The sequence below is a fragment of the Salmo salar genome, chromosome 16 (assembly GCF_965601325.2).
Source record: "Salmo salar chromosome 16, fSalSal1, whole genome shotgun sequence".
NCBI lineage: Eukaryota > Metazoa > Chordata > Actinopteri > Salmoniformes > Salmonidae > Salmo > Salmo salar.
The window spans coordinates 33,325,133-33,350,566 of NC_138306.1; the positions used below are offsets into that span (position 1 = coordinate 33,325,133).

The 25,434-nt window shown below is 41.9% G+C and overlaps 2 protein-coding genes across 4 annotated transcripts in view; both read left to right on the top strand.

Annotated features, from left to right (window-relative positions):
- nlrc5 (NLR family, CARD domain containing 5) overlaps positions 1–18,333 on the top strand; it is a 31,012-nt gene extending 12,679 nt beyond the window's left edge. The window contains exons 5-48 of one of the 3 annotated variants that reach the window (XM_014149024.3): positions 29–112; positions 226–309; positions 475–558; positions 693–782; positions 1,054–1,104; positions 1,344–1,373; positions 1,467–1,550; positions 1,667–1,750; positions 1,873–1,962; positions 2,383–2,457; positions 2,561–2,644; positions 2,758–2,841; positions 2,962–3,051; positions 3,207–3,254; positions 3,394–3,432; positions 4,563–4,646; positions 4,857–4,940; positions 5,061–5,150; positions 5,279–5,338; positions 5,775–5,858; positions 6,140–6,223; positions 6,455–6,544; positions 8,375–8,440; positions 8,697–8,783; positions 9,469–9,552; positions 9,676–9,759; positions 9,852–9,938; positions 10,030–10,089; positions 10,194–10,241; positions 10,354–10,437; positions 10,550–10,633; positions 10,754–10,837; positions 10,921–11,004; positions 11,108–11,194; positions 11,341–11,424; positions 11,527–11,628; positions 11,732–11,815; positions 14,012–14,095; positions 14,225–14,308; positions 14,442–14,525; positions 14,633–14,710; positions 14,844–14,927; positions 15,015–15,098; positions 17,036–18,333. In XM_014149024.3, coding sequence (XP_014004499.2) covers positions 29–112; positions 226–309; positions 475–558; positions 693–782; positions 1,054–1,104; positions 1,344–1,373; positions 1,467–1,550; positions 1,667–1,750; positions 1,873–1,962; positions 2,383–2,457; positions 2,561–2,644; positions 2,758–2,841; positions 2,962–3,051; positions 3,207–3,254; positions 3,394–3,432; positions 4,563–4,646; positions 4,857–4,940; positions 5,061–5,150; positions 5,279–5,338; positions 5,775–5,858; positions 6,140–6,223; positions 6,455–6,544; positions 8,375–8,440; positions 8,697–8,783; positions 9,469–9,552; positions 9,676–9,759; positions 9,852–9,938; positions 10,030–10,089; positions 10,194–10,241; positions 10,354–10,437; positions 10,550–10,633; positions 10,754–10,837; positions 10,921–11,004; positions 11,108–11,194; positions 11,341–11,424; positions 11,527–11,628; positions 11,732–11,815; positions 14,012–14,095; positions 14,225–14,308; positions 14,442–14,525; positions 14,633–14,710; positions 14,844–14,927; positions 15,015–15,098; positions 17,036–17,117 — 3,466 coding nt within the window. In that variant the 3' untranslated portion in view covers positions 17,118–18,333. The remainder of the gene's footprint in view (positions 1–28; positions 113–225; positions 310–474; positions 559–692; positions 783–1,053; positions 1,105–1,343; positions 1,374–1,466; positions 1,551–1,666; positions 1,751–1,872; positions 1,963–2,382; positions 2,458–2,560; positions 2,645–2,757; positions 2,842–2,961; positions 3,052–3,206; positions 3,255–3,393; positions 3,433–4,562; positions 4,647–4,856; positions 4,941–5,060; positions 5,151–5,278; positions 5,339–5,774; positions 5,859–6,139; positions 6,224–6,454; positions 6,545–8,374; positions 8,441–8,696; positions 8,784–9,468; positions 9,553–9,675; positions 9,760–9,851; positions 9,939–10,029; positions 10,090–10,193; positions 10,242–10,353; positions 10,438–10,549; positions 10,634–10,753; positions 10,838–10,920; positions 11,005–11,107; positions 11,195–11,340; positions 11,425–11,526; positions 11,629–11,731; positions 11,816–14,011; positions 14,096–14,224; positions 14,309–14,441; positions 14,526–14,632; positions 14,711–14,843; positions 14,928–15,014; positions 15,099–17,035) is intronic. The other 2 variants (XM_045697173.2, XM_045697169.2) reach the window with 2 other exon arrangements.
- Positions 18,334–18,610: 277 nt separating this feature from the next.
- Positions 18,611–25,434, top strand: part of LOC106573718 (copine-2) — a 47,381-nt gene continuing 40,557 nt past the window's right edge. Inside the window, exons 1-7 of the mRNA XM_014149022.2 lie at positions 18,611–19,098; positions 22,135–22,337; positions 23,928–24,107; positions 24,242–24,316; positions 24,553–24,624; positions 24,978–25,061; positions 25,255–25,344. Of these exons, the coding sequence (XP_014004497.1) occupies positions 22,164–22,337; positions 23,928–24,107; positions 24,242–24,316; positions 24,553–24,624; positions 24,978–25,061; positions 25,255–25,344 (675 nt within the window). The 5' untranslated portion in view covers positions 18,611–19,098; positions 22,135–22,163. The remainder of the gene's footprint in view (positions 19,099–22,134; positions 22,338–23,927; positions 24,108–24,241; positions 24,317–24,552; positions 24,625–24,977; positions 25,062–25,254; positions 25,345–25,434) is intronic.

The following is a 25,434-nucleotide window of genomic DNA, read 5'->3' on the forward strand; positions in this document are numbered from 1 at the left end:
TCTTCTCTTTTTTTTAACAATCCCTCAGTTTTCGAAGCCGCAAGTATGATGACAGATTTGCAGATAAACTGTCTAGCATCCTCCCCAGACTACCAACCCTGAAAAGATTTGAGTGAGTCCTTCTTAACTGGGTAACTCAGTTTTGAAAGGACCAACTTTCAAAGTTGTTTTGTTTGTGTGTGAATGTCTAAGTGTGATGTGAATAATTATGCTTCTCTTCCCCAGGTTTATCTGTGGTAGTCTCACTGATGTGGGAGCTGCCAAACTTGCCAGAGCCCTGGAGAGCTGTCCACAGATCACAGAGCTCAAGTAAATGATTATTCACTTACCATAACAACCAAAGATTATTACCATGACTTTAAGATTTTATGACCCTTTTATCAAGAACTAACCAAACTTGGTTAAAGATACAGTACCACTTTTGCCATGGTACAGTTGGTCTGATACTGTACTGAACAGTTGTCTGTTTGACAGCTTCAGTGACAACAGCCTGACCGACAGAGGAGTCGGGGAGATCGCTGACCTCATTCCAAAGCTGCCCAGTCTAGCCTCTATCTTGTGAGTGTGTTGTTTCCTCGACTGGATCATATGTGTTGATCCTAGCCCTTCATGTTTATTAAGTGTAGCTTATTTCTATATTTGAGCAAGCTTGCACTTCTGTTACGAAGCCTGTGTGTGTTGTATGTTTCCAGGCTGGGGAAGAATGGCTGCTCTCTGGAGATTATCTACACCCTTCTAGAGAAGATGACTTCCTGCCCCTCCATCCAGGAAGTCTATACTGAGTATGTTTTTAGACTTGACAATACCCACTGGGCACAGACGTCAATTCAACGTTTATTCCACATTGGTTAAACGTAATTTCATTGAAATGACGTGGAAACAACATTGATTCAACCAGTGTATGCCCAGTGGGTGGAGACTTCATGTGTTCACATATAGAACCTCTAGTTAACTGACTGCAGTTCTGAGAAGAAATGTGCATACTTTATCAAAGCGGAAGAAATATTATTGCGTAGTATATACCGGTAAACTATGTTTTATCTCTCTTTGCAGTGGAATGAAGGACATCAACGTCCTGTTTTTCCCAAGCTCAGACATAAAAGGGTGAGTTTTGTGTTTTAGAGAAGGGAAATAAAAGAATGTGCAACTTTCATTTCTTTTTTCAGTGTGTGGCGTACCAACAGGCCCATGCAAATCAAGCTAATGTTTCATGTTCTTGTTGAGAGAATGTCGCTTTTGTTTCATTGTTTTATCTATACCACATAGGGAAATCTACTGTACTGTATCAATCAGCCTTTCTCTGATTCTCTGATCCATTTTTCTCCCTTTCTATTTGTCTCAAGTTCTAAGAAAAACATTGGACTGACTGTCAGGTATGATATTCTCCGTTTGGTTCTTATAAAGAGCTTTTGAATACCAGGAGTAACATTGCTGTTGTTTCTTCCCTCTCTTTATGTGTCATACAGCCTATTAAACTGCAGTTTGAGTACTGATCAGATGACTAGACTGTGTCAGTTGCTAGCGAGAAGTCCTGGCCTCACTCTCCTAGAGTAAGTAATAATGTACCCAGTGTTCTTGAGCAAGTCACATCACACTGTGGGTAAGGACACTAAATATGTCAAGAGAATCTGACTTTCTGTTTGGTGTTATGTTGTGACCCCTGCAGTCTGTCAGGAGGCCACATGAAGGCTGGTACTCTCAAGGCCCTGACTGACTCTCTACAGAAGCTGAACGTCTCCAAACAGATTGTGTAAGACTGATCTTTTATTTGAAGTTTTAGACTTTTGATAAATTCATGATCTTGTGCCTGTCCCGCATTATGTTTGAAACTAGTTATGCAGCCTAATACGTTTATTGTCTGTGTCTTGACAGTCTGAATGACAGCCACATATCTGTTGATGGGCTGATGATTCTGACCAGTTTCCTGTCTGTATGTCCTGATGTGGTTCAAGTGGACATCAGGTATGTTGTGCATAACACCCTTTATTTTCTTAGATAAAGCCAGTATAGACAGCACCCTTTCTGTGTGCGTAAACTGCAACCAGACTAAAACCACCATACTACCCCATCACTTCCTGGTGGCTTCACTATTCAGAGGGTGTCTCCTCTGTCAAGGGGTTTGCTGTAGGCCCAAACCAGACGTTATAAACATGTTAATAATTATGATACTACTGTGGTCCCTATTCTACAACTTTTTTTTAGAATGTCCTGTAAATTCCTCTCAGACCCTTCCCACTGGGCTCAAACGTCAATTCAATGTCTATTACATTGGTTCAACGTAATTTCATTGAAATGACATAGAAACAACATTGATTCAACCAGTGTGTGCCCAGTGGGTTACCACTCACTGTTGTGCATTTTTCCCATACATCCCCATGACAGGCTGCAAGACCCTGTTCGTGTGTCCATGTTTTTTTCTAGGGTGATAGAGAAACACAAGATTTCTAGGAGACTTTGGTATGTACAATATTTACTAATGATGTGGAGAATGTTTTGTACTGTAAGTGGTATGACATTATCTCTGCTTTTCATCGTCTTTTTCCATGGTCCCTGTGTGCAGTCTGACGGGCTGTGCTCTTCGTCCCCCTCACTTGGACCGTCTGTGTGAGAATCTGAGGGACTGCTCTGCTCTGACTATGCTGGAGTAAGTGTGCTCAGGGAGAGGCTTTGGAGTGTGTAATAGCAATAAGGATAATTGTTGGTATGCACATATACAAGGATCTGTTTGTGTGTGTCCCCCCCCCCCACCTTTGTCAGTATTTTCAACAATGCTTTGGAAAACAAAGGTCTGAAGAAGTTGTTGGACCTCTTGCCTCAGCTTAGCAACATACAGGAAATCAAGTAAGAATGTCTATAGCAACTCAAATGTATTTTCCTTTTCTTCCTTTTTTGTCAGTTTTTTTTCCCTTCAAAGCTTTTATTCTGACCAGGGAGTTTCTGTATACCCTCATTTTGTTTTAGTGTCAGTGAGAATGCAGTCAGCATGGAAGGAGTGGTGCAGCTAGCTGGAACCCTGTGCTCACACAGGAACATGAGTGAAGTGAATATCAGGTATTCACATCCCATTACTGTCTTATACAGACCAACACATTTGTAAACAAACACACATGCCTGAAACCGGCATGGTAGAAAGTGTTTGAATTCATGTCTAGTAATATGTTTGCATTTGTGATGATTATTAACTATAAAACGGTTATATTTATCAGTCATGGGGGGAATAAGAAGCTGATTCTGAAATTCCTCTCCAGTAAAAGGTAATAGAGCAACAGAGTAATAGCAATATACTGTATAATAACACCTCTTTCTGACGATGTTGCTTTCAAAATACCAATTCTGTGACTCAGTAAGATGTTGTAGTCCTAATAACAGTTCACTGAATCGCTGTCATTTCAGAATACAATCAACAGGATTGGAACAGTGTAAGAAACTCAGGTAGGACACAGAGCAATATGTAACTTTTTGGGCGACCCGACCAAATTCACGTAGAAATGTGAGTTATAGATCTGTCATTCTCAATTAGAGCTTTCGGTGGCGTGAATGCATGGTGCAAAAAGCCACAACATTCATTACTGGAGTTCTGCGTGGTTAAGATAAAATCATGCATCGAATTATCTTGAGTACCTGTAGCGGTCCTGTGGGTGAGTGGTTGGGTGGTTGGGTGGGTGCAACTGTTCTGTGGGGGAGGGGTGGGTGGGTGTAGTGGTCCTGTGGGGAGGCTACTAAGCTTTACACTTTTTCTCTTGTAGTTGTTCTGCATCTTATTGAATGTGTGAGTGGGCGGGGCTCGGTCTGAGGGAGGAAGGGAGGGGGGAGGGGATGGGGTGAGGGTGAGGGAGGAAGGGAGGGGGGAGGGGACGGGGTGAGGGAGGAAGGGAGGGGGGAGGGGACGGGGTGAGGGTGAGGGAGGAAGGGAGGGAGGAGGGGACGGGGTGAGGGTGAGGGAGGAAGGGAGGGGGGAGGGGACGGGGTGAGGGTGAGGGAGGAAGGGAGGGGGGAGGGGACGGGGTGAGGGTGAGGGAGGAAGGAAGGGAGGGAGGGGGGAGGGGACGGGGTGAGGGTGAGGGAGGAAGGGAGGGGGGAGGGGACGGGATGAGGGTGAGGGAGGAAGGGAGGGGGGAGGGTTAAGGTCTAGCATCCTGCTCTTTTCTTTTTTGTTTAAGTTCCTCTGTCAATATAAATTAAATGAAATAAAAATGTTATCACAAAAAAATGTACCTATCATTCTCATCGAAAGCAAGTCTAAGAAGTGGTAGATCTGTTCTATGTGCTCTATTTCTATGCTTCCCGTGTTTAAGTTTAGTTTTTGTGCCTTTTATTTTCGGTTTTGTACGCCAACTTCAAACAGCTGAAAATACAATATTTTGGGTTATGGAAAATATATTTCACAGTGGTTTAGATGGTACAATGATTCTCTATATTATACTTGCTTGTTTTGTCACATAAACTGAAATTAGACAAACTATTAGCGTTTTAGCAACCAGGAACCATAGTGCATCTTTAACTGAATTTATGTCCCATTCAGTTAACCCTGAAATATAATCCCAAACATGTTTTTGTTTTAGTCTAACTCACAGTGATATCCATCCCACTGACATGAACAAGCTGTGTGGAAGACTGGTACAGTGTCCCGGCCTAGTGGAGCTAGAGTGAGTTCTACTGTTACCTCTATCTCTGTCAGTGTTCTGTCTCTGTCTTTCAGGGTTTACTACAGTATCCGGGGCTGTGTTCTCTTCTCTCTTTATTTCTTACCAGGTTATATGTTTTCCTCCTTCCCAATTCTCTGAAAATATTCTGCCTGTTGTCTGTTGTAGTTCTTTTCTCAGCAGTCTTCTAACATAATATTGTGATATTATCAGTTTCTCCCATGGATCCTTGAAAGACGATGCTATTGAAAATCTATTGAAGATCCTGCCTAAGATGAAATCTCTTCAGTTGCTTAAGTAAGAACGCTTCACCCTCCTCAGTAATGATAATCTCAGGGTCACAACACTGGTAAAGTTAGAAAGTGAATGATATTAATTTCTCATCATTCTCCTTCGCCTCCCCCCTGCTTCCCACAGTATGAGCCATGTCCAGATGTCTACGGATGGAGCATTGTTATTGGTCAAATCTCTGATAGACTGCCAACGTGTCAGAGCTGTGGAACTCCGGTATGTACGACTCAGGATACTCAGGTCATCGTTCATTCACGTGGTTCATACATTTTGTTTTATATATATATATATATATATATAAACTGTGTTTACATTAATACCTTAAATATTGATGTGCTTTTAAGGCCACAAGGAGAAGCCTTCATCAAGTTTGTCAACATGAATGCAGAACAAGCAACTTGCAGGTGAATGATTTCTCTGCTTATGCTGTTCCCACGTAGAAATGCCATATTACATGTTATATTACATTACAGAAATTAGGTTGTAGGTTAATTAACCGTTTAAAAAAAAATCGGTCATATCTTATATAGAGTTCTTTCAAGACCAGACTAGATAACCTCTGTGATCTACATGAGTTGTGGTCTACAACTTTCTCTCCTCTCTGTAACCTGGTTTAACCCTGACCTCATGTCTCATGTCTCATGTCTCATGTCTCATGTCTCATGTCTGTCTGTCTGTCTGTCTGTCTGTCTGTCTGTCTGTCTGTCTGTCTGTCTGTCTGTCTGTCTGTCTGTCTGTCTGTCTGTCTGTCTGTCTGTCTGTCTGTCTGTCTGTCTGTCTGTCTGTCTGTCTGTCTGTCTGTCTGTCTGTCTGTCTGTCTGTCTGTCTGTCTGTCTGCAGACTCTCTCAGTACACACTGAGCAGTGGGGATGTGGAGAAACTCTCTGGGATCCTGGAGCAGTGTCCTCATCTGTCTGACCTGGAGTGAGTGCCTGTGTCCCCTCTCCTCAAACACATCCCTGTTCCTGGGTCACACTGCCCACATTTTAGCAAAAAGAACAGTGTTTATAAATGATGATGTACTCACAACTACTGCACTGTATTCACAGAAATACTTTACACTACTAGTGTATATGCCTTCCTCAATGATCAAACTGTGTTTTCCATTGCTGAAAATTAGGGTTACAGTATCTGGCTGTTTTTCAACACATTTTCTACCAACTTTTCTCGTTATGGATATTAACCCATTCTTTTAAACGGTGAAGTTTATCCAGTAACCTTCTGAGAGACGAGGGAGTGAAGAGATTTGTGGATTTTCTGCCAAGGCTGCGGATTGCTAGCTCAGTGAAGTAAGACTCATTACAATGGCCTATCTTCCTTCAGTCCATACAGTGAACTCCATTACGGCTAGCGCTGTCCTGTTTCACCAAAATAAACGTCTGTCAATTTACATCCTCTGATTAGCCCCTAAACAAACCTTATACAATACTGTTTTATCAGTGGAAGCAGATGCATCTGTTCTATCTTTGTGGGGGTTAGTTGTGCTTTCTTGTACAGCTCTGTTCTGTTTCTATCTGTAGTCTCGATGATAACAGACTCACTCAGGTGGGGGCTCTCTACATTCTGAACACAGTGACGACCTGTGAAAAAGTGGTTGAAGTGGAAGTCAGGTAAAATCTGTTGAACAATGCCATATTGGCAAAGTTAACATTTACTTGTCTAGAACCCCCATATAGCAGTGTTCCCCAATAGGAGGTCCGCGGGCCAAATTCGACCCACAGGTGATTTTATTTGTCTGAAGACTGTAAAATCACCAGGAAATCAGCTCAAAGTGATTTTAATTTAGGAAATCTGTTACAAATTATTCCGATGCATAAATAAAGAGGCATATGTGATTGTATCCCTATGTAATCAAGGTTTGAAATTATTCAGTTTTTGTCAAATACTATATCTGTTTGGGATGCTGGTACTAAGATTGCACTCAACGAGCTGTATAAGGCCATAAGCAACAAGAAAATGCTCATCCAGAGGTGGTGCTCCTAGTGGCCGGGGACTTTAATGCAGGGAAACTTGAATCCGTTTTACCTCATTTCTACCAGAATGTTAAATGTGCGACCAAAGGAAAAAGAAAATCCAGACCACCTTTACTCCACACACAGAGACGCGTACAAAGCTCTCCCTCGCCCTCCATTTGGAAAATCTGACCATAACTCTATCCTCCTGACTCCTGCTTACGAGCAAAAACTAAAGCAGGAAGTACCAGTGACTCGCTCAATAAGGAAGTGGTCAGATGAAGCAGATGCTAAGCTACAGGACTGTTTTGCTAGAACAGACTGGAATATGTTCCGGGATTCTTCCGAGGGCATTGAGGAGTACACCACATGAGTCACTGGCTTCATCAATAAGTGCATCGATGATGTCATCCTCACAGTGACCGTACATACATACCCCAACCAGAAGCCATGGATTACAGGCAGCATCCGCATTGAGCTAAAGGGTAGAGCTGCCGCTTTCAAGAAGCGGGACTCTAACCCGGATGCTTATAAGAAATCCCGCTATGCCCTCAGACAAACCATCAAACAGGCAAAGCGTCAATACAGGACTAAGATTGAATCGTACTACACCGGCTCCGAAGCTCGTCGGATGTGGCAGGGCTTGCAAACTATTATGGACTACAAAGGGAAGCACAGCCGCGAGCTGCCTAGTGACATGAGCCTACCTGGACAAAAGGAACAGCTACATGAGAATACTATTCATTGACTACAGCTCAGAGTTTAACACCATAGCGCCCGCAAAGCTCATCACTAAGCTAAGGACTCTGGGACTGAACACCTCCCTCTGCAACTGAATCGTAGACTGTTCTCTCTGCTACCGCACGGCAAGCGGTACTGGAGCACCAAGTCTAGGTCAAAAATGCCATAAGAGCTCCATAAGACTCCTGAACAGCTAATCAAATGGCTACCCGGACTATTCGAATTGTTCACCCCCCCACCCCCATTTTTGCGCTGCAGCTACTCTGTTCATTATCCATGCATAGTCACTTTACCTCTACCTACATGTACATATTACCTACATTACCTCGACTAACCGGTGTCCCCGCACATTGACTCTGTACCGGTACCCCCTGTATATAGCCTCGCTACTGTTATTTTATTGTTGCTCCTTATTTATTGTTATTTGATTTATTTAATTTTTACTTCAGTTTATTTGAGTAAATACTTGAACACTTATTTTTCTTAAAACTGCATTTCTGGTTAAGGGCTTGTAAGTAAGCATTTCACTGTAAGGTCTACATCTGTTGCATTCAGCGCATGTGACAAATACAATTTGATTTGATTTGATTTTGATTATTGCGGTCAATTTGTACAAATTATTTATAACTATGTTCCGGCCCCCCGACCATCCGCTCAAGGAAAAATCATCCCGCAGCTGAATGTAACTGGGGACCCCTGCCATATAGTTTGTGCTGTAAGTCTGTGTATTGTTTTGTCTGTCTGTAGTTTGGGAACTGAGAAGAGGTCGCTCATCCGCTTTGAACAGGACAGTGACTGTGGCAAAACTCTGAGGTAAGACAACAAAAAGGCTACTTTCTGCTCATAAATTGAAGTGACAACACAAATACCATACTGTAAACTCATTTAGCTAGGCAAACAGAAAGCATTGTTATTTTGTTCTCAGAAAAATAACATATCAAAACTGAAAGGATTGCCAGTATAAATGATATCAAACCTCTCCCATATAACTCATAGACATGAAATCCATCTCCCCACAGCTTCAGTCTCTCACCTCCTTTTTTTGCTTCATGTTCCCTGGACCCTTCAGTCTGAGAGAGTGTCATTTTGGGGCTGACCATCTGCAGAGACTAGCAGAGATTCTGAAGAGCTGTGCTGCTCAGTTGGTCAAACTGAGGTGAGAATGGGACTGGGAAAACTGCTTGACCTTTGAGATAATGAACCTGAAACTCATCAAATTTGAAAAACTTCAAATAACACCACTGAATTTGAAAGAATCACAGAAGTACAGCATGACTGGCAGTAGAAGGATGATAATATACTGAACAAAAATGTAAACGCAACATGCAACAATTTCAACTATTTTATTGAGTTACAGTTTATAAGGAAATCTGACAAATTCACAAATTATCTAAAACTAAGTTGGAAGCGGCTTATGGTAGAGAAATGGACATTCAATTCTCTGGCAACAGCTCTGGTAGGCATTCCTGCAGTCAGCATGTCAATTGCATGCTCAAAACTTCAGACATCTGTGGCATTGTGTTGTGTGACAAAACTGCACATTTTAGAATGGCTTTTTATTGTCCCCAGCACAAGGCGCTCAAATGTAGTGATCATGCTGTTTAATCTGCTTCTTGATATGCCACATCTGTTAGGTGGATGGATTATCTTGGCAAAGGAGAAATGCTCACTAACAGGGATGTAAAAAAAAATGTGCAAAGAATTTGAGAGAAATAAGCTTTTTGTGTGTATGAAAAATTTCTGGGATCTTTTATTTCAGCTCATGAAACATGAGACCAACACTTTATAGTATATTATTCCTGTATGATTCTGGGGAACACTGTTTTCTCTTGTGTATGTAGGTTATCCTGTAACACCATGCAGAGAGAAGGCCTCTTGGCTCTACAGAACAGCCTGACTACCCTGTCCTCATTACACACCCTGGAGTGAGCCCGCATGCACGCAAGCACACACACACACACACACACACACACACACATATACACACACACACTGGTGATTGACTCTGCAAGTTATAGGAAGTGAAGTTACTGACTTTTTCCCTTCAGTATAAGAAACAACGGACTTAATGTTCAGGTGATTGAAGATTTGGTGAAGCAGCTGAGGTGTGGTCATGTCCAACGCTGTATCAGGTGAGGAGGATATGGGAATAGCATTTGTGTGTGGGATCTCTTGTGTGAGTGTGTATGATTCAGGTTAACAGGCTGTGTGTATTTCCCATCAGTATTGAGGAGACGTGGATCACAGCAGAAGCAGCTGTTAACCTGGTCTCCTGCTGCTTGAACCTGAACCCCAACATACACACGATCAGGTGATAATTCGTGTTGGCTTTGGGGTAATATTTAGAAGTATAATAAAATAGAACATGACATTCATAATGTATGTGTGAACTTATTTTGCAGGGTAAACCACACCACTGTACACATTACTTTGGAAAAATGCACAAATCACACTCCTACCAGGTAAAGCTGAAATACATTTTCGTTGTCTATTTGCAAAATATTTTTTAGATATAAAGATAACAGCTCTTTCTGTTTTAACTGAGCTGGCTTTATTTGTGTTTCAGTGGTGATTCTGCAGACATGGCTAGCTCTCTGTCTACCGTGACCATCAGGTGAAAGCAGCTTCCTCTGTTATTCCTACATCAACAGGAATGTGTGTAAGATGGCTCAGAATTGGTTACTGCATATTCTCCCTGTTATATGTTCCTGCCTCTTGTGTTTCAGCCTAGTAGGCTGTGCAGTACAAGGGCACCACCTAGTGTCTCTGCAGACTGTGCTCCAGAGATGCCCTCTGCTGCAGGACCTAGAGTAAGTATCTGCGAGAAGGGACCTAGGACTACTTTGGAAGTAGTTAAAGTGTTTGTAATGTCTAATTTCATTTAGTTGTATTAAGTTATACCTATTTCTTATTTTCCTCTAGTTTGTCACACAACAGCATCGGTAGAGTGGGAGCTGAGTTTCTCTGCTCTGTCCTACCATCCTTAGTTAGTCTGAGGAAACTCTGGTGAGGCTTATGCTGTTATGAATTTGGGGGTTGGAAGGGCTTTACATGGGTTTTGTTGGCCAAAGATGAATATCTTAGGCTGCACATGAAAAATATAAACATGTTAATATTTTTCTGTAGTGTTGAATCAAAAGAAGCATCTGAAGATGTGGTATTGCTCCTTGCCGAGGGGTTGTTGCAGGCTAAAAGCATTGAGAGCTTGAAGTAAGTGATTGTTAATTCTCTCTATACCTACTTGTTTTGTTTCTGGCCCTGACTCTGACCTTTCACCACTCTCTCCCCCTTAGTTTTTCTGGTCATGTGATCAGTGACAGAGGAGCTGTAGTTCTGACCAGAACACTCCAGAATCTACCAAATATCAGAACAATCAAGTAATAACTGACACGCTTTGTTTCTCTACATATCACCCCTACCTGTATTCACTCACCTGGCCAGTGACACAACAATACTAATGCTGATCCCTCTGTCCCCCAGTCTGTCCCTGTGCTCTGGTTGGACAGCGGCAGGAGCATTGGACCTGGTCAACGGGCTTGGACAGTGTCTCTCTCTGGAGGGGATCAGGTAAAAAACTTTCACTCTTGAGATTCCCTCACCAACTCTGACCTCCCACTGCAGCACAGCATGACCACCATGACTGACAGCTACTCCTATGATATACTGTGTCCTGGGGTAAGGGTATGAGATAAATACCTGTATCCTGTCCACAGCCTTGACTCTGCACAGCTGGATCAAGAGAGCACAGTCTCCTTGGCACAGGGGCTCCATGCTATGACCTCCTTGAAGAGGCTAAAGTGAGTAGAGCTTTCTGATAGAGAATGTAGTGGGCTTTGCCATGCCTGAGACAATGTGTTGTAGAGTGTTATCTTTGCCAATGATTTGTGATCTGTCCGTAGTCTGAATAGGAAAGTAACCATGGTGACTGGATCCCCAGGGGAGGAGACCACACTGGTCCTACTGGCCTCTCTGGAGGGGCTCAGAGCAATGGAGGAGATTGAGTGAGTAGAATAATGATAACACGCATGTCAAGTAGTATCTGACTTCTGCATGAACTAGCCATCACTTCTGATGTGGTATTGTCAATGTGTATCTGGCCTGCAGGTTGGAGGGGATGAGGATGTCAGATAAAGGAGTGGAGGAGCTTATCAAACACCTGCCCACCTGGACAGGCCTGAGGAAGATCAGGTAGGGTCCAGGGATTATTGAGCTGGAGGAATGGCTAGGGAACAGACTTGGACAAAAAATAGTCAACATAATTGAATGTGTCAAATTAAGCTGAGACATGCATCAGCAATCTGTCAAATGATCCAATGTTAGAACCTGTCAAAGTACCAAGTATTATTCCAATGTGCTTCATGGGTACAACTTTGGTGTGTTTAGGATTAAGGCAGACATTTTAAATTTGTCATCATGAAAGAGGTACAGTGTATTCGGAAAGTATTCAGACCCCTTGACTTTTTCAACATTTTGTTACGTTACAGCCTTATTCTAAAATGAATTAAATCGTTTTTTCCCCCCTCATCAATCTACACACAATACCCCATAATGACAAAGCAATATCACATTTACATAAGTATTCAGACCCTTTACTCAGTATTTTGTTGAAGCACCTTTGGAAGCGATTACAGCCTAGAGTATTCTTGGGTATGACGCTACAAGCTTGGCACACCTGTATTTGGGGAGTTTCTCCCATTCTACTCTGCAGATCCCCTCAAACTCTGTCAGACTGGATGCAAACTCTGTCAGACTGGCACACACTGTACATAGATTTTTCTATTGTGTTATTGACTTGACGTTTGTTTATGTGTAACTCTGTGTTGTAATTTTTGTCGCACTGCCTTGCTTTATCTTGGCCAGGTCGCAGTTGTAAATGAGAACTTGTTCTCAACTGGCCTACCTGGTTAAATAAAGGTGAATAAAAAAAATATGTTTTTTAAATGTTCAGGTCTCTCCAGAGATGTTCGATCCGGTTAAAGTCCAAGCTCTGGCTGGGCCACTCAAGGACATTCAGAGACTTGTCCTGAAGCCACTCCTGCATTGTCTTGGCTGTGTGCTTAGTGTCGCTGTCCTGTTGGAAGGTGAACCTTCGCCCCAGTCTGAGGTCCTGAGCGCTCTGGAGCAGGTTTTTATCGAGGATCTTTCTGTACTTTGCTCTGTTCATCTTTCCCTCGATCCTGACTCCCAGTCCCTAGCGCTGAAAAACATCCCCACAGCATGATGCTGCCACCAACATGCTTCACCGTAGTGATTGTGTTAGGTTTCCTCCAGACGTGACCCTTGGCATTCAGGCCAGAGAATCTTGTTTCTTATGGTGAGAGTCCTTTAGGTGTCTTTTGGCGTACTCTAAGCGGGCTGTCATGTGCCTTTTACTGAGGAGTGGCATCCGTCTGGCCACTCTACCATAAAGGCCTGCTTGGTGTAGTGCTGTAGAGATGATTGTCCTTCTGGAAGGTTCTCCCATCTCCACAGAGGAATTCTGGAGCTCTGTCAGAGTGACCATCGGGTTCTTGGTCACCTCCCTGACCAAGGCCCTTCTCCACCGATTGCTCAGTTTGGCACGGCGGCCAACTCTAGGAAGAGTCTTGGTTGTTCCAAACATATTCCATTTAAGAATGATGGAGGCCACTGTGTTCTTGTGGACCTTCAATGCTGCAGAAATGTTTTGGTATCCTTCCCCAGATCTGTGCCTCGACACAAGCTTTACGGACAATTCCTTTGACCTCATGGCTTGGTTTTTGCTCTGACATGCACTGTCAACTGTGGGACCTTATATAGACAAGTGTGTGCCTTTCTAAATCATGTCCAATCAATTGAATTCACCACAGATGGACTCTAATCAAGTTGTAGAAACATCTCAAGGATGATCAATGGAAACAGGATGCACTTGAGCTCAAGTTCGAGTCGCATAGGAAAGAGTCTGAATACTTATGTAAATAAGGTATTTCTGTTCTTCATTTGTATTACATTTGCTAAAATGTATAAAAAAACTATTTTTGATATGTCATTATGGGGTATTGTGTGTGGATTGATGAGAAAAAAAACTATTTAATCCAATTTAGAATAAGGCTGTAACGTAACAAACGTAACGAAAAGTCAAGGGGTCTGAATACTTTCCGAATGCACTGTATAAAGAGGGTTCAAAGTGCTGATTGGTTTGTAAAGACACACCTTTATTTTATTGTCCTCACAAAGTTCAGATGATTCTACTTCCTGAACTGGTTCAGAGGAAACATACTGATGAAACATACTGATATTATGAGCTATGATATGAAGTGAACCTGTTTCTCTCTCAATCATTAGAAGAGGAGAGTGTTGACCCAGATTTCTGTGTAAAACACACAGACTGGGACGTCATTTAACTTCTTTATCTTTGTGTGTTAGCCTGTCAGATAACTATATTGGTGACCAAGCAGGAGAGAGGCTGGTCCAGGTCCTGGCTAACTGCACAGAACTGGAGGTACTCCAGTAAGGCCAAGTTCCAAATATCTATACATAGTTCCCTATTTCTAATGGGCTTTCAAAATGGACAAAAATAATAGGTTAGAATTTTGACTGCAAACTATGCACCGCCTGACCCATTACATTATATCTCAGTCTGTCCAGAAATAAACTCAGCCTTGCCTGTGCTGCCAAGATGGGACAAGTTCTGCCCACTCTCACTCACCTCAGGGTTCTAGAGTAAGTCTATTCCCATCAGTTTTTTTGTTTGGCCTGGATTGTGTTAAGTTTATTTATTGATTTTATGCGTCTATTGCAATGTAACTGCAACCCTAACCCTTGTTTATGTTCACCGTTGTGTTTTTGCGAAAAGTCTCTCAGAGAACCCGATTGGTAGAGAAGGATCTGTCAGTATCTCCAATGCTCTGATCTTCATGAAGTATTTGACAAAGATACAGTAAGATATACCCAATGTAATCTGCTACATACAGACTGTGCATTCTCTGCTCAATCTTGGGGAATGCAGAGGAGAGGTTAGCTGTTAATGTACTTGTTGTCTTTCAGCTTGACCTCCATAGGGACTTCAGAGCTCACTGGTCTAGCTGCCAGCTTGGCTTACTGTGTCTGTGCAGAGGATGTCAGGTAAGGGCAGGGCCACAGTGTCAGGAGGACCGTATACAGGCAGCAAAGAGCTTTATTCTTCTGGTTCTCATGTTCATGACCAATTTTACCAAATTCCTTTACTCTCTCTTTCACTCCCTGTTAATTGTGTCAGTTTTGCGTGGAATGGTTGTGGAGATGATGTCGCAGTGAAGCTTTCCGAAGTTTTACCACAATGCCAGAAGCTAAGGAGACTTGAGTGAGTGTTCAGTTTACAGTTATGCACATTGACTTGTCCTAAATAGACCTGATAATCAGAACATTGTTTTTATGTCTTTGATTTTAGTCTTGAGTCGAACAGCATCAGCGCTACTGGAGCAGAGGCACTTGCCAGAAGCTTACAGTCTTGTCCGTCGCTTGAAGTAATCAGGTACATTTATATTTTATTCATATAGCAGATGCTGTTATTCAGAGCGACTTACAGTTAGTTAGTGCATTCATCTTAAGATGGCTAGGTGAGACAACCACATGTCGTAGTAATTACATTAACTTCTATGGGCTAGGTGGGACGCTAGCGTCCCACCTGCGGGACACAGCCAGTGAAATATCAGGGCGGAAATTCAAAAACAACAAAATGTCATAATTCAACTTTCTCAAACATACAACTATTTCACACAATTTTAAAGATAAACTTCTCGTTAATCTAACCACATTGTCTGATTTCAAAAAGGCTTTACAGCGAAAGCAAAACATTAGATTATGTTAGGAGAGTACATAGACAAAAATAATCACACAGCCATTTTCCAAGCAAGGACATGTGTCAATAAAACCCAAAACACAGCTAAATGAAGCACTAACCTTTGACGATCAGATGACAGTCCTAGGACATTATGTTACACAATACATGTATGTTTTGTTCGATAAAGTTCCTATTTATATCCAAAAACAGCATTTTACATTGGCGCGTGATGTTCAGAAAATGTATTCCCACCAAAACGTCCGGTGAGTGTGCACATCAATTTACAAAAATACTGATCATAAACGTTGACAAAATATATAACAATTATTTTAAGAATTATAGATAGACTACCCCTGGATGCAACCGCTGTGTCAGATTTTAAAATAGCTTTACGGAGAAAGCACATTTTTCAATATTCTGAGTACATAGCTCAGCCATCACGGCGAGCTATTCAGACACCCGCCAAGTTCGGGGCAACCTAAACTAAGAATTAGTATTTGAAATATTTTCTTACCTTTGCTGATCTTCGTCAGAATGCACTCCCAGGACTGCTACTTCCACAAGAAATGTTGTTTTTGTTCGAAATAATCCATATTTATGTACAAATACATCCGTTTTGTTCGTGTGTACAGATCACTTATCCAAAGGCATAACGCGTGAGCGCAGAACGAGAGACAAAAAGTCAAAATGTTCCATTACCGTACTTAGAAGCATGTCAAACGCTGTTTAAAATCAATCTTTATGGTATTTTTAACGTAGAATTGCGATAATATTCCAACCGGACAATAGCATATTCATTCAAGAAGAAAAAGAAGGAGGGGTGCGCTCGTGGGACCGAGCATATCCAATCCCTTTGTTGCCAGGCAGTCCACTCAGAAACTGAGCTCCTATTATCTGCCCAGTGACAGGAAAATGCTCAAACCACTTTCTGAAGGCTTTAGACAGCCAATGGAAGCCTTAGGAAGTGCAACGTCCCCCACAGACACTGTAGTTTCGATAGAGAATCAAAAGAAGAACTACAATTCTCAGACTTTCCACTTCCTGCTTGGAATTTTCTCAGGTTTTTGCCTGCCATATGAGTTCTGTTATACTCACAGACACCATTCAAACAGTTTTAGAAACTTCAGAGTGTTTTCTATCCAAATCTACTAATAATATGCATATTCTAGTTTCTGGGCCAGAGTAGTAACCTGTTTAAATTGGGTACGTTTTTCATCCGGCCGTGAAAATACTGCCCCCTAGCCCAGACAGGTTTTAAGATGGCTAGGTGAGACAACCACATGTCGTAGTAATTACATTTTTCCTCAATAAAGAAGTTATCAGCAAAGTCAGTGCTAGTAGGAAAAGATAAGTGCAAGTAACATTTTTTTTTTGGGGGGGGGGGGGGGGGGTAAGACTGAGATGTCTTATTTGAGATAATATTTGAATAGGTAGGGTTTCAGACGTTTTCGGAAGATGGTCAGGACGGCCAAGAGACCAGAGGTGGCTTGGAAATTTAGCTGGAAAGTGTTTAGTTGAATTCTGTCAATCGTATTAATGTACTTATGCTGACTATCAATCAGCAATTGGGTACTGTCTTTGTTGTGTACAATGCCAGTAATACTCCTTTCCTCTCCCTGTTTGACCAGACTGTGGAGGAATAGTATCTCTACCAGTGATGCCCAGAGACTGAGACAGAGGGAGAAGAGGCTCAACTTCTTCTCCACATAGTCTATGATCTACTCATTACATTTACATTTTAGTCATTTAGCAGACGCTCATTTCATTTCATGCATTTTTTTTGTTTGTTGTACTGGCCCCCCGTGTGAATCGAACCCACAACCCTGGCGTTGTACACACCATGCTCTATCAACTGAGCCACAGGGAAGACCATGGGCAGCAGAACAGCAGCAAAACAGTCAACTTGCACTTTTATTTTTATAATAGTTTATGCACTTAGAGACCACATTTCCTTAAAATTACAGCAGGTCATCAAATCAAAACAAACAATAAAATGATCCTTGTAGGGGGGGCAGTGAACCTTTATTCCAACCCTGGGAACTGGTCTCTATCTCTCCTTTTTCCTCTTCCTGGGAAGGTCCGTGTGTCACGATTGTCGTAAGGAGTGGACCAAGACGCAGCGGGAAAATGTATACTCATCTTCTTTTTTATTTGAAGAAGGAAAAACAAAATAAACACGTATACAAAACAAACGACTCCAAACAGTCCCGTCAGGTGCAACAAACACTAAACCAGGAAATAACTACCCACAAACCCCCATAGAACAAACCCCCCTATAAATAGGACCTTCAATCAGAGGCAACGAGAAGCAGCTGCCTCCAATTGAAGGTCAACCCAATAAACACCACATAGAAATAGACCAACTAGAAATAACATAGAAATACACTAACATAGAACATAACCCAAACAACCCCGAAACACCCTAAACAAACACCCCCTGCCACGCCCTGACCAAACTACAATAACAAACAGCCCCTTTACTGGTCAGGACGTGACACCGTGTGTTGTCTCTATCCACTCTCATATTTATTTCTGTATTGAGATTGAATCTGGGATTCATTGATTGCTTAAGTTTTGCAGAATTATTTATTTTTCACATCTGACTAAAAGAGTCAGTGAGACCAAGTCAATTTGTTCTCTTGAACTGCTGGATTCTAATTCTGTCATTGCTCATGTTTCAAATCAAAATCAAATCAAAGTTTATTTGTCACGTGTGCCGAATACAACAGGTGTAGACCTTACAGTGAAATGCTTACTTCCAGGCTCTAACCAATAGTGCATTTTATCTGATTCCTTACACTTGTTGTGTTTTGTCTTGTGTGGCACATTTCTTGTTTACTTGTTTTTGTAATGTCCATTTTGATGTTTTATTATGACATGCACTGGTCTAATAAAGTGTGAGACAAGTCTTCTTTTTCATATTCTATGCTATGTAAATAGTGATTTTCTTTATCTGAACTTACCTCTAGATGGCAATACAATTTCACTATATAAGGTTCTATTCTAAATCAAGAAAAAGGAACCTCCAGTCATCTCCCTTTGAAATGTTTACACAATTAATACTTTTTTGGTCTTCTTTATTTGACAAAATAACCAATACTCACTGATGTAAATGATGAGCTGTTGACTATATTGTACCTTGTAAATTGAGACTGACAGAGTGTTTTGTCACCAGATTCAGTCAAGCACTGGGGTATATTCTCCCACCACCCCAACAAAAAGTTAAACTATGTCATGTGATGTAATATACTGTACTTCTGTGTCAAACATATTGGCATTGAGATGTACAGAATTTGGCCCTCTTTGAGTGATTACTGATTACACAAAAAGCCTATATGTTAAGAAAATATGTAGCCTAGTCTATGTATTACCAAACCAGAGCATTTATATTTTCATTTTGCTGAAGGCAATTATCAACAGAATAGAGCGCGTGTGATTCGGGCGGAGTTCAGAGCAATGCGCGACTACTAGTATCGCTCCACTACACCACTCGGCTAGAGACTGTCACAGCGCAGAATGACCTGCCCTCGTGGCGAACCACAACAATTTGTTTTCCCCTGATGATATTTTTGGACATCATGAAAATAACGTCAATTTGTGCATAGGGAGAGAAGTGTTTGAGCTATCAAGAAATAAGGAATCTTCAGAGAAGAGAAGTGGGTAGAGTAGTACTTAAATCACATTTACTAAGGTAAGTGAATATTGGGGCTCTTGGTCAGTGTATTTTTATCATATGCTATTAACGGTATGCATATTATGTCTGGAAATATGTACATTAAGTAAATTCATGACTCTGAAATAAAAATGCAAGGTGTTCAAAGGTGTGCTGCTAATTCAAATATTGCCAGTGAATTTGGGATATTGATTGTAATTCTCAATATACTACTTCTGAAATTGTAAACTGATGGAAATATTTAGGGTTGCACACAGGATATGTCAGAGGTTATTGTGAACATAACGTTTGTGTCACATACAGATCTACAGAAAACCCTCACAAAGCTCAAGCTGTCAAGCACGAGTAAACAGAGACAGTTGTCACTAGCTCTAAATCAGAAATGTCACAGTCTTCTCAGAGACCCATGTCTTTACTTCTCTGGTTCACTCCTGTCTGTCTATTAAAATGGGGACATATTGGTCTCTCGCTCTCTGCATTGCTCCATCTCTCTCTGGATTTTTGGGTTGTTAAAATATATTCTGAAATCTATACAATTTCCATTGTACGCCACCATCAAAGGTGGAGAAACTCTGTTCCCTTCTCACTCACCCTCATAAGTATTCTCTAGTGACATTTGCTCTGTCACAGTAGAGCAGATGATGCAGTCAGCCTGGTCCTTAAGCACTGAGATTAGTGAAGATGGGAATTCAATTTACATCATGGGTTGAAAATGGTCTTGATTGATAATAATCTTGGTAAATAGTAATCTATGCATATTTATCACAGTTTATGTGTTGATTTAGCCTGGACCATTTGCACATGTAGCATTATTACTGGCACAAGAGACAATTTAATATTTTTACCATCTGAATGAATGGTCTAACAAAAGTTTGCCCAAGGGGCACCTGGCGGGGGGGACTTTAGGTTTACAGACAACCAGCCCTGTATTTATCTGTGGGGAGGCCACTTCCTCTGCCACACTGAACATAGACAGAAAGACAACATGACACTGAGGGTGGTGACCTGGGTCTGTAACTCACAGATCGCCAGTCTTTTAGGTTGCCTACTGTATTCAACTCAGTTTTCGGTATGTGATTATATAATTGCGTATTCAGTGACGGACATGAAAATAATTCTAACTAAGAGGGTAAAGTATCAAAGTTTCTATTTGAACTTCGATACACATACAGTATGTGGCATTGTCTTTTTACATACCAATCACTGACAGTTTTGGGCTTCCTTAAAATTGCAGTGTCTGCCTGTCCTCTGTAGCCACTTACTTATATCCCATAGTGATGTTTCACCTATATTTTTCCCCTACATGTTTCCCCAGCATCCATTTAAAAGCATTTGTCTCAATAACTGGGAGTCTATGGGAACAGCTAGCATGTCATTTTGCTAATGCTAGTAGCAATGCAGCCCCCCCCCCCCCCCAACCCGCTACCGTTGCCACCACTGCTGAAAAAATTCATAGGGAAAACACTGCATAGTATTGCCCCATTCCCCTCTTCCCCACAAATATGCTTATTGTACCCTGAGAAAGAAAATGCTACATTTCTGCCACTTGTCAGCATACACCAGGGCAGACAGGTAATTAGAGTGTTAGAGTAAATGACCATGTACGTTGTGTTTACTGTGCTATTAAGGTGAGTGAGGCACAGTTTCCAGTTTGAGCGATAAGGGGTTGTTGGTGTGTGTGTGTGTGTGTATGTGTGTGTGTGTGTATGTGTGTGTGTGTGTGTGTGTGTGTGTGTGTGTGTGTGTGTGTGTGTGTGTGTGTGTGTGTGTGTGTGTGTGTGTGTGTGTGTGTGTGTGTGTGTTTGGATTGTTGATCTCTCTGTTTGTATAAGGATAAGGATGATTATGCTGTTGATTTGGTAACAATACAAGTTTTCCATTACATCATCAGCCATCAGAAGTGAACAAATAGAATGTGGCTATTATTCTAAAAATGGCCCTTATGGTCAGGGTATATATGGCCAAAGCTTTGCCTTAGGTGTGAAGAGTGTTTTAGTCACTCCACTGACTGTAATGTTGGATGGACTGAACCTGAGTGGCTGTTTAGGGATATGGGGTGAGTTATCCCCCTTTTTACTTTAGGTATGTGAGCAATACTATGCTGATATCTTCAGTATAATATTTTTACAGATACCAAAACAACATTTAACCATTTACATTATACAAGTGATTGAGAATATGATACTTTACTTTTGCGCACTTGCTTGCGCATACATACATCCCCGAAGAGTGATGATGATTTGGTTGGCAGTGTGTCGTGTGTGTGTTTATGTTACGGAACACGTCCGTATGCTCCCATTGTACACTTTTGCCATTTGCTTTGGTTGAAGCTAATTATTGGTAATGGAAGACCTTTATATGGTAAGAGCTTCATAGAGAGCCTCATCTATGGTGCTTACATAAAAATGTCCATTAACCATATCAGAAAATGACAATGTAGGTAAATAATCATTTTGGTTTTGTTTGTATTTACAGTGGTTTTATTATAACGTTATAATGAATGACTTAATGTAATAAATGATGCTATAACATATGCAGTTGCACATCTGTGATCTCTAGGGAATATAACCAGTTTCCTGGTTCCACTAGCAGTGGAAGGAGGGTCTTCCACAATGGCACATCAGTATCTTAGCAACAGGAGCTCTCACCATACTCATCATGTCCTTACAAATTACGTTACCTGTGCATGAATGTTTGACAGTGTACAGATCTCATTAGTTATTCTCTCATATGACATATGATGGACCACTGTACTAGATACATTATTCTGTGTGTGGTCCTGACCTTTGTTTTTCCTGCAGCTGAATTGATTTAGGCAACTCTCTGGATACTGCACATGGATAAAATTACATTTTTATGTTCTATTGAATATGGAATATGAGAATGTATGATACTGTAGGTCTCAAATGTTCTGTCATTAACCACCCTGCATTAAGCATCCCCATGTTTTTGTCAGTTTCTCTACCTTATTTTGAATCTATGAGTCTACAGAACGCTCAGTGCTACTGTAATGTCATTCATAATGCTGTTTCTCTTTGCTGTGTATGTTCCCAGGCTGTGGGAGGGCTGACACTCCTGCCGGCATGGCCTACACACTAGGCACAGGGCCCGACTCTGGGTCAACCGTGGGTCCCCAGCACTGCGTCACCAGGGTGGAGCTGTCTGTGTGCTGCGGCAACCTGCTGGACAGAGATGTGACCTCCAAGTCAGACCCCTTCTGTGTGCTATTCAATGAGGTGGACAGCAGCTGGGTTGAGGTGATGAGGGGAGGGGTGGACATGGGTGGAAAAGGGTGGATGGATAATGATTAATGGCGAGATGAGGGAAATGATTGCTGGAAAAGTAGACGGAATGGGTGACTGACTGGAGGGGTAGTATAAAGGTAAAAAATATGAAGAATTTGTGGTTATGATGAAAGTTGGAACAAAGATGATACTGAGAGACGCTAAAAGAGAGAGTTAAACATGAAAAGCAAACCACTTGAGAGGGTGAAATAAACATTACAAAGAAATTTCCTCTCACTGTTGAATGCTCTCAATGTTTTATCACTTACTAGTCAAGTTCGCAATAACACTGAGTGTTCTGTATAAACCAAGGAAATGGTGGAATATCAATATACTATGGAGAAACGTTAATCCAGAGCTGTCTTTGAAGCCGTGTTGTCTTGAGGAGTGGGTTTCCACTAGATAACACAGGTACAAAGTCAAAATTGGCTATATTGTAAAAATGCATGAAAAAAAAAGAAGCTTTTTGGTCTTAATTTAAGGTTAGGGTTAGCAGTGTGGTTAGGGTTAGGTTTAAAATCACATTATAAGAAGAGAAAATTGTAGAACTAGGCAGGGCTCTGTGTGTGTGTGTGTGTGTGTGTGTGTGTGTGTGTGTGTGTGTGTGTGTGTGTGTGTGTGTGTGTGTGTGTGTGTGTGTGTGTGTGTGTGTGTGCGTGTGCGCTCGGGGTACCCTCTCAGTGCCAGGGAAAAACATGCCTGCCTGCCTGGGTAGTGTTCTGTTGAAGCAGGCTGAGCGTGTTCCTGCAGGCCTGAGCTGTCGGTCAACAGGGCAGGTTCCAGCATGAAACCAGCCTAGCGGTTGCTGCAGTAACCATGGAAACGTGGATGGAAACAAAGGAATCATGATGTTCTTAATGCGTGGACAGAGAAATAAGGATTGGAACAAACAGGCAAACAGGGAAGGGACATGGAATATACACAGTGGGTTTTGAAAACGGGTAGCCTATGTATAAAAAGTACCTCGGAGGATGTGTGCTATTCCAGAGGTGTAAAATAGAAATCCTCACAATGGTTTCTCTTTGGATCATGATGAAAGCTACAGCATATGAAACACACAACAATACACACACAGCCAATAAACACACGGCTGAGCAGGCATTGACAAGCGAAGGGTTTTTCTCCCTGTCCGTCTAGGCGTGAGAGGGGGGGTTCACTCTGGGTGGAGTGGCCATCTGTTCTGTGGGGGTAAAGAGGGAAGTGTGATAACACAGAAAGGGAAGGAGGTAACAATCAGAAGGTGCGGGGAGAGACAGAGACTAGGGGTTCCAGTCAAACAGACAGAGCAGCGAAGAAACATATACAGTCTGCTCCGCTCTAGGCTCAGCGATGGGAGAACAAGAGGGGGTGATGAGTATGTGTACATCTTCTATCAGTGTGAGTCAGACATACACTGTGTTAGTCACTACCACCTGGTTTTATCTTTCACATGAACAAGACCTTATCAACCTTCAACACCCCCACATGTCCACCCTCCACCTCCGCTGTGTGTGCGCGGTGCTTGTGTGTGAGTACAGTACTTGTTTCAGAAGAACATAGTGTATTCCTGTGTATTATTTTCAGATTGGTCGAACAGAGACTGCAGTGAATAACCTGAATCCAGTGTTTGGGGTGAAGTTTAAGGTGGACTACCATTTTGAGGAGGTCCAGAAGCTCAAGTTTGCCCTGTTTGATGAGGACAAGTGCAGCAGCCAGCTGTATGAGCATGACTTCTTAGGAGAGTACATCTGTACACTGGGGGTGGTATGCTACCTGTCACGTGGTTCTTATAATCTGTCTGTGACACCTTTCTGCACCTGTTTATCACCTGTTTATGATTATCTGCAGTTGGGCATTTCACCTCTCACTCACTTCTCTCTCTGGTCTGTGACCTTTAGATTGTGTCCAATAAGAAACTTCACCGACCACTGACCTTGGCCAATAGCAAGCCAGCTGGGAAGGGAACCATCACAGTGAGAACATCCTGCTTATATACTTATATACTTATATATACTTATATACTGCTTATATATGTTTGTCTTTCACTCACACACACACACACACACACACACCACACACACACACACACACACACACACACACACACACACACACACACACACACACACACACACACACACACACACTGTTCTGTAACATGGTGCAGTGTTACGTAGTACAACCCAGTAACAGTTTGTCTTGTATGCAGATAACTGCGCTGGAACTGTCAGACAATAGAATAATCACATTGACATTGTGTGGGAGAAAGCTTGACAAGAAGGTAAGAGTTACTGCTACTATATTATCATCTCCGTTAAAAAGTTCTTACTTAATATTTGGAACAGGAGTAATATTTTGTCCATTTACATTTTACATTTGAGTCATTTAGCAGATGCTCTTATCCAGAGCGACTTCAATTAGCGCATTCATCTTAAGCTAGCTAGGTGAGACAACCACATATCACAATCATAGTATGTACATTATTCCTCAAAGGAGCTGTCAGCAAAGTCAGAGATAGTAAGAGGGAAAAAAGTCAAGTGCAAGTGTTAGTTCACATAATTTTATTTGCATTTTTATAGTGGTATGCTGGCAGCTGTGTGGGCCATTGTCAAACTAGATTGTTTTGTTTTGTAGGATTTCTTTGGTAAATCAGACCCCTACCTAGAGTTCCACAAGCAAGGAGATGATGGGAAATGGATGTTGGTCCACAGGACAGAGGTGAGTAGGTCGGGGGTGGCTGTTTAAACTATTTAAATGTCAAGACTGCAGAACTGAGTGTGTTATATCACTAAACAAGGTGTCTTACCACCTGCTGACAACAGTAACTGGATAGGCTTGGATTGGCTTCTGAGTTCTGTATTCCAAGTGACATGGAAGAGGTTTTCTCACTGTACCTGTTTTTGTGCTGCAGGTGATAAAGAACACTCTGGACCCGGTGTGGAAGCCCTTCACAGTACCACTCATCTCCCTCTGTAACGGGGACGTGGACAGGAGCATCAAGGTGAGTAAGGTTTATCAACATGTGCATTCATCTGAGGGCGATGGTATGAAAATGGATTCCCCCTTTAGATACAGTATGTAAAAATGTAAA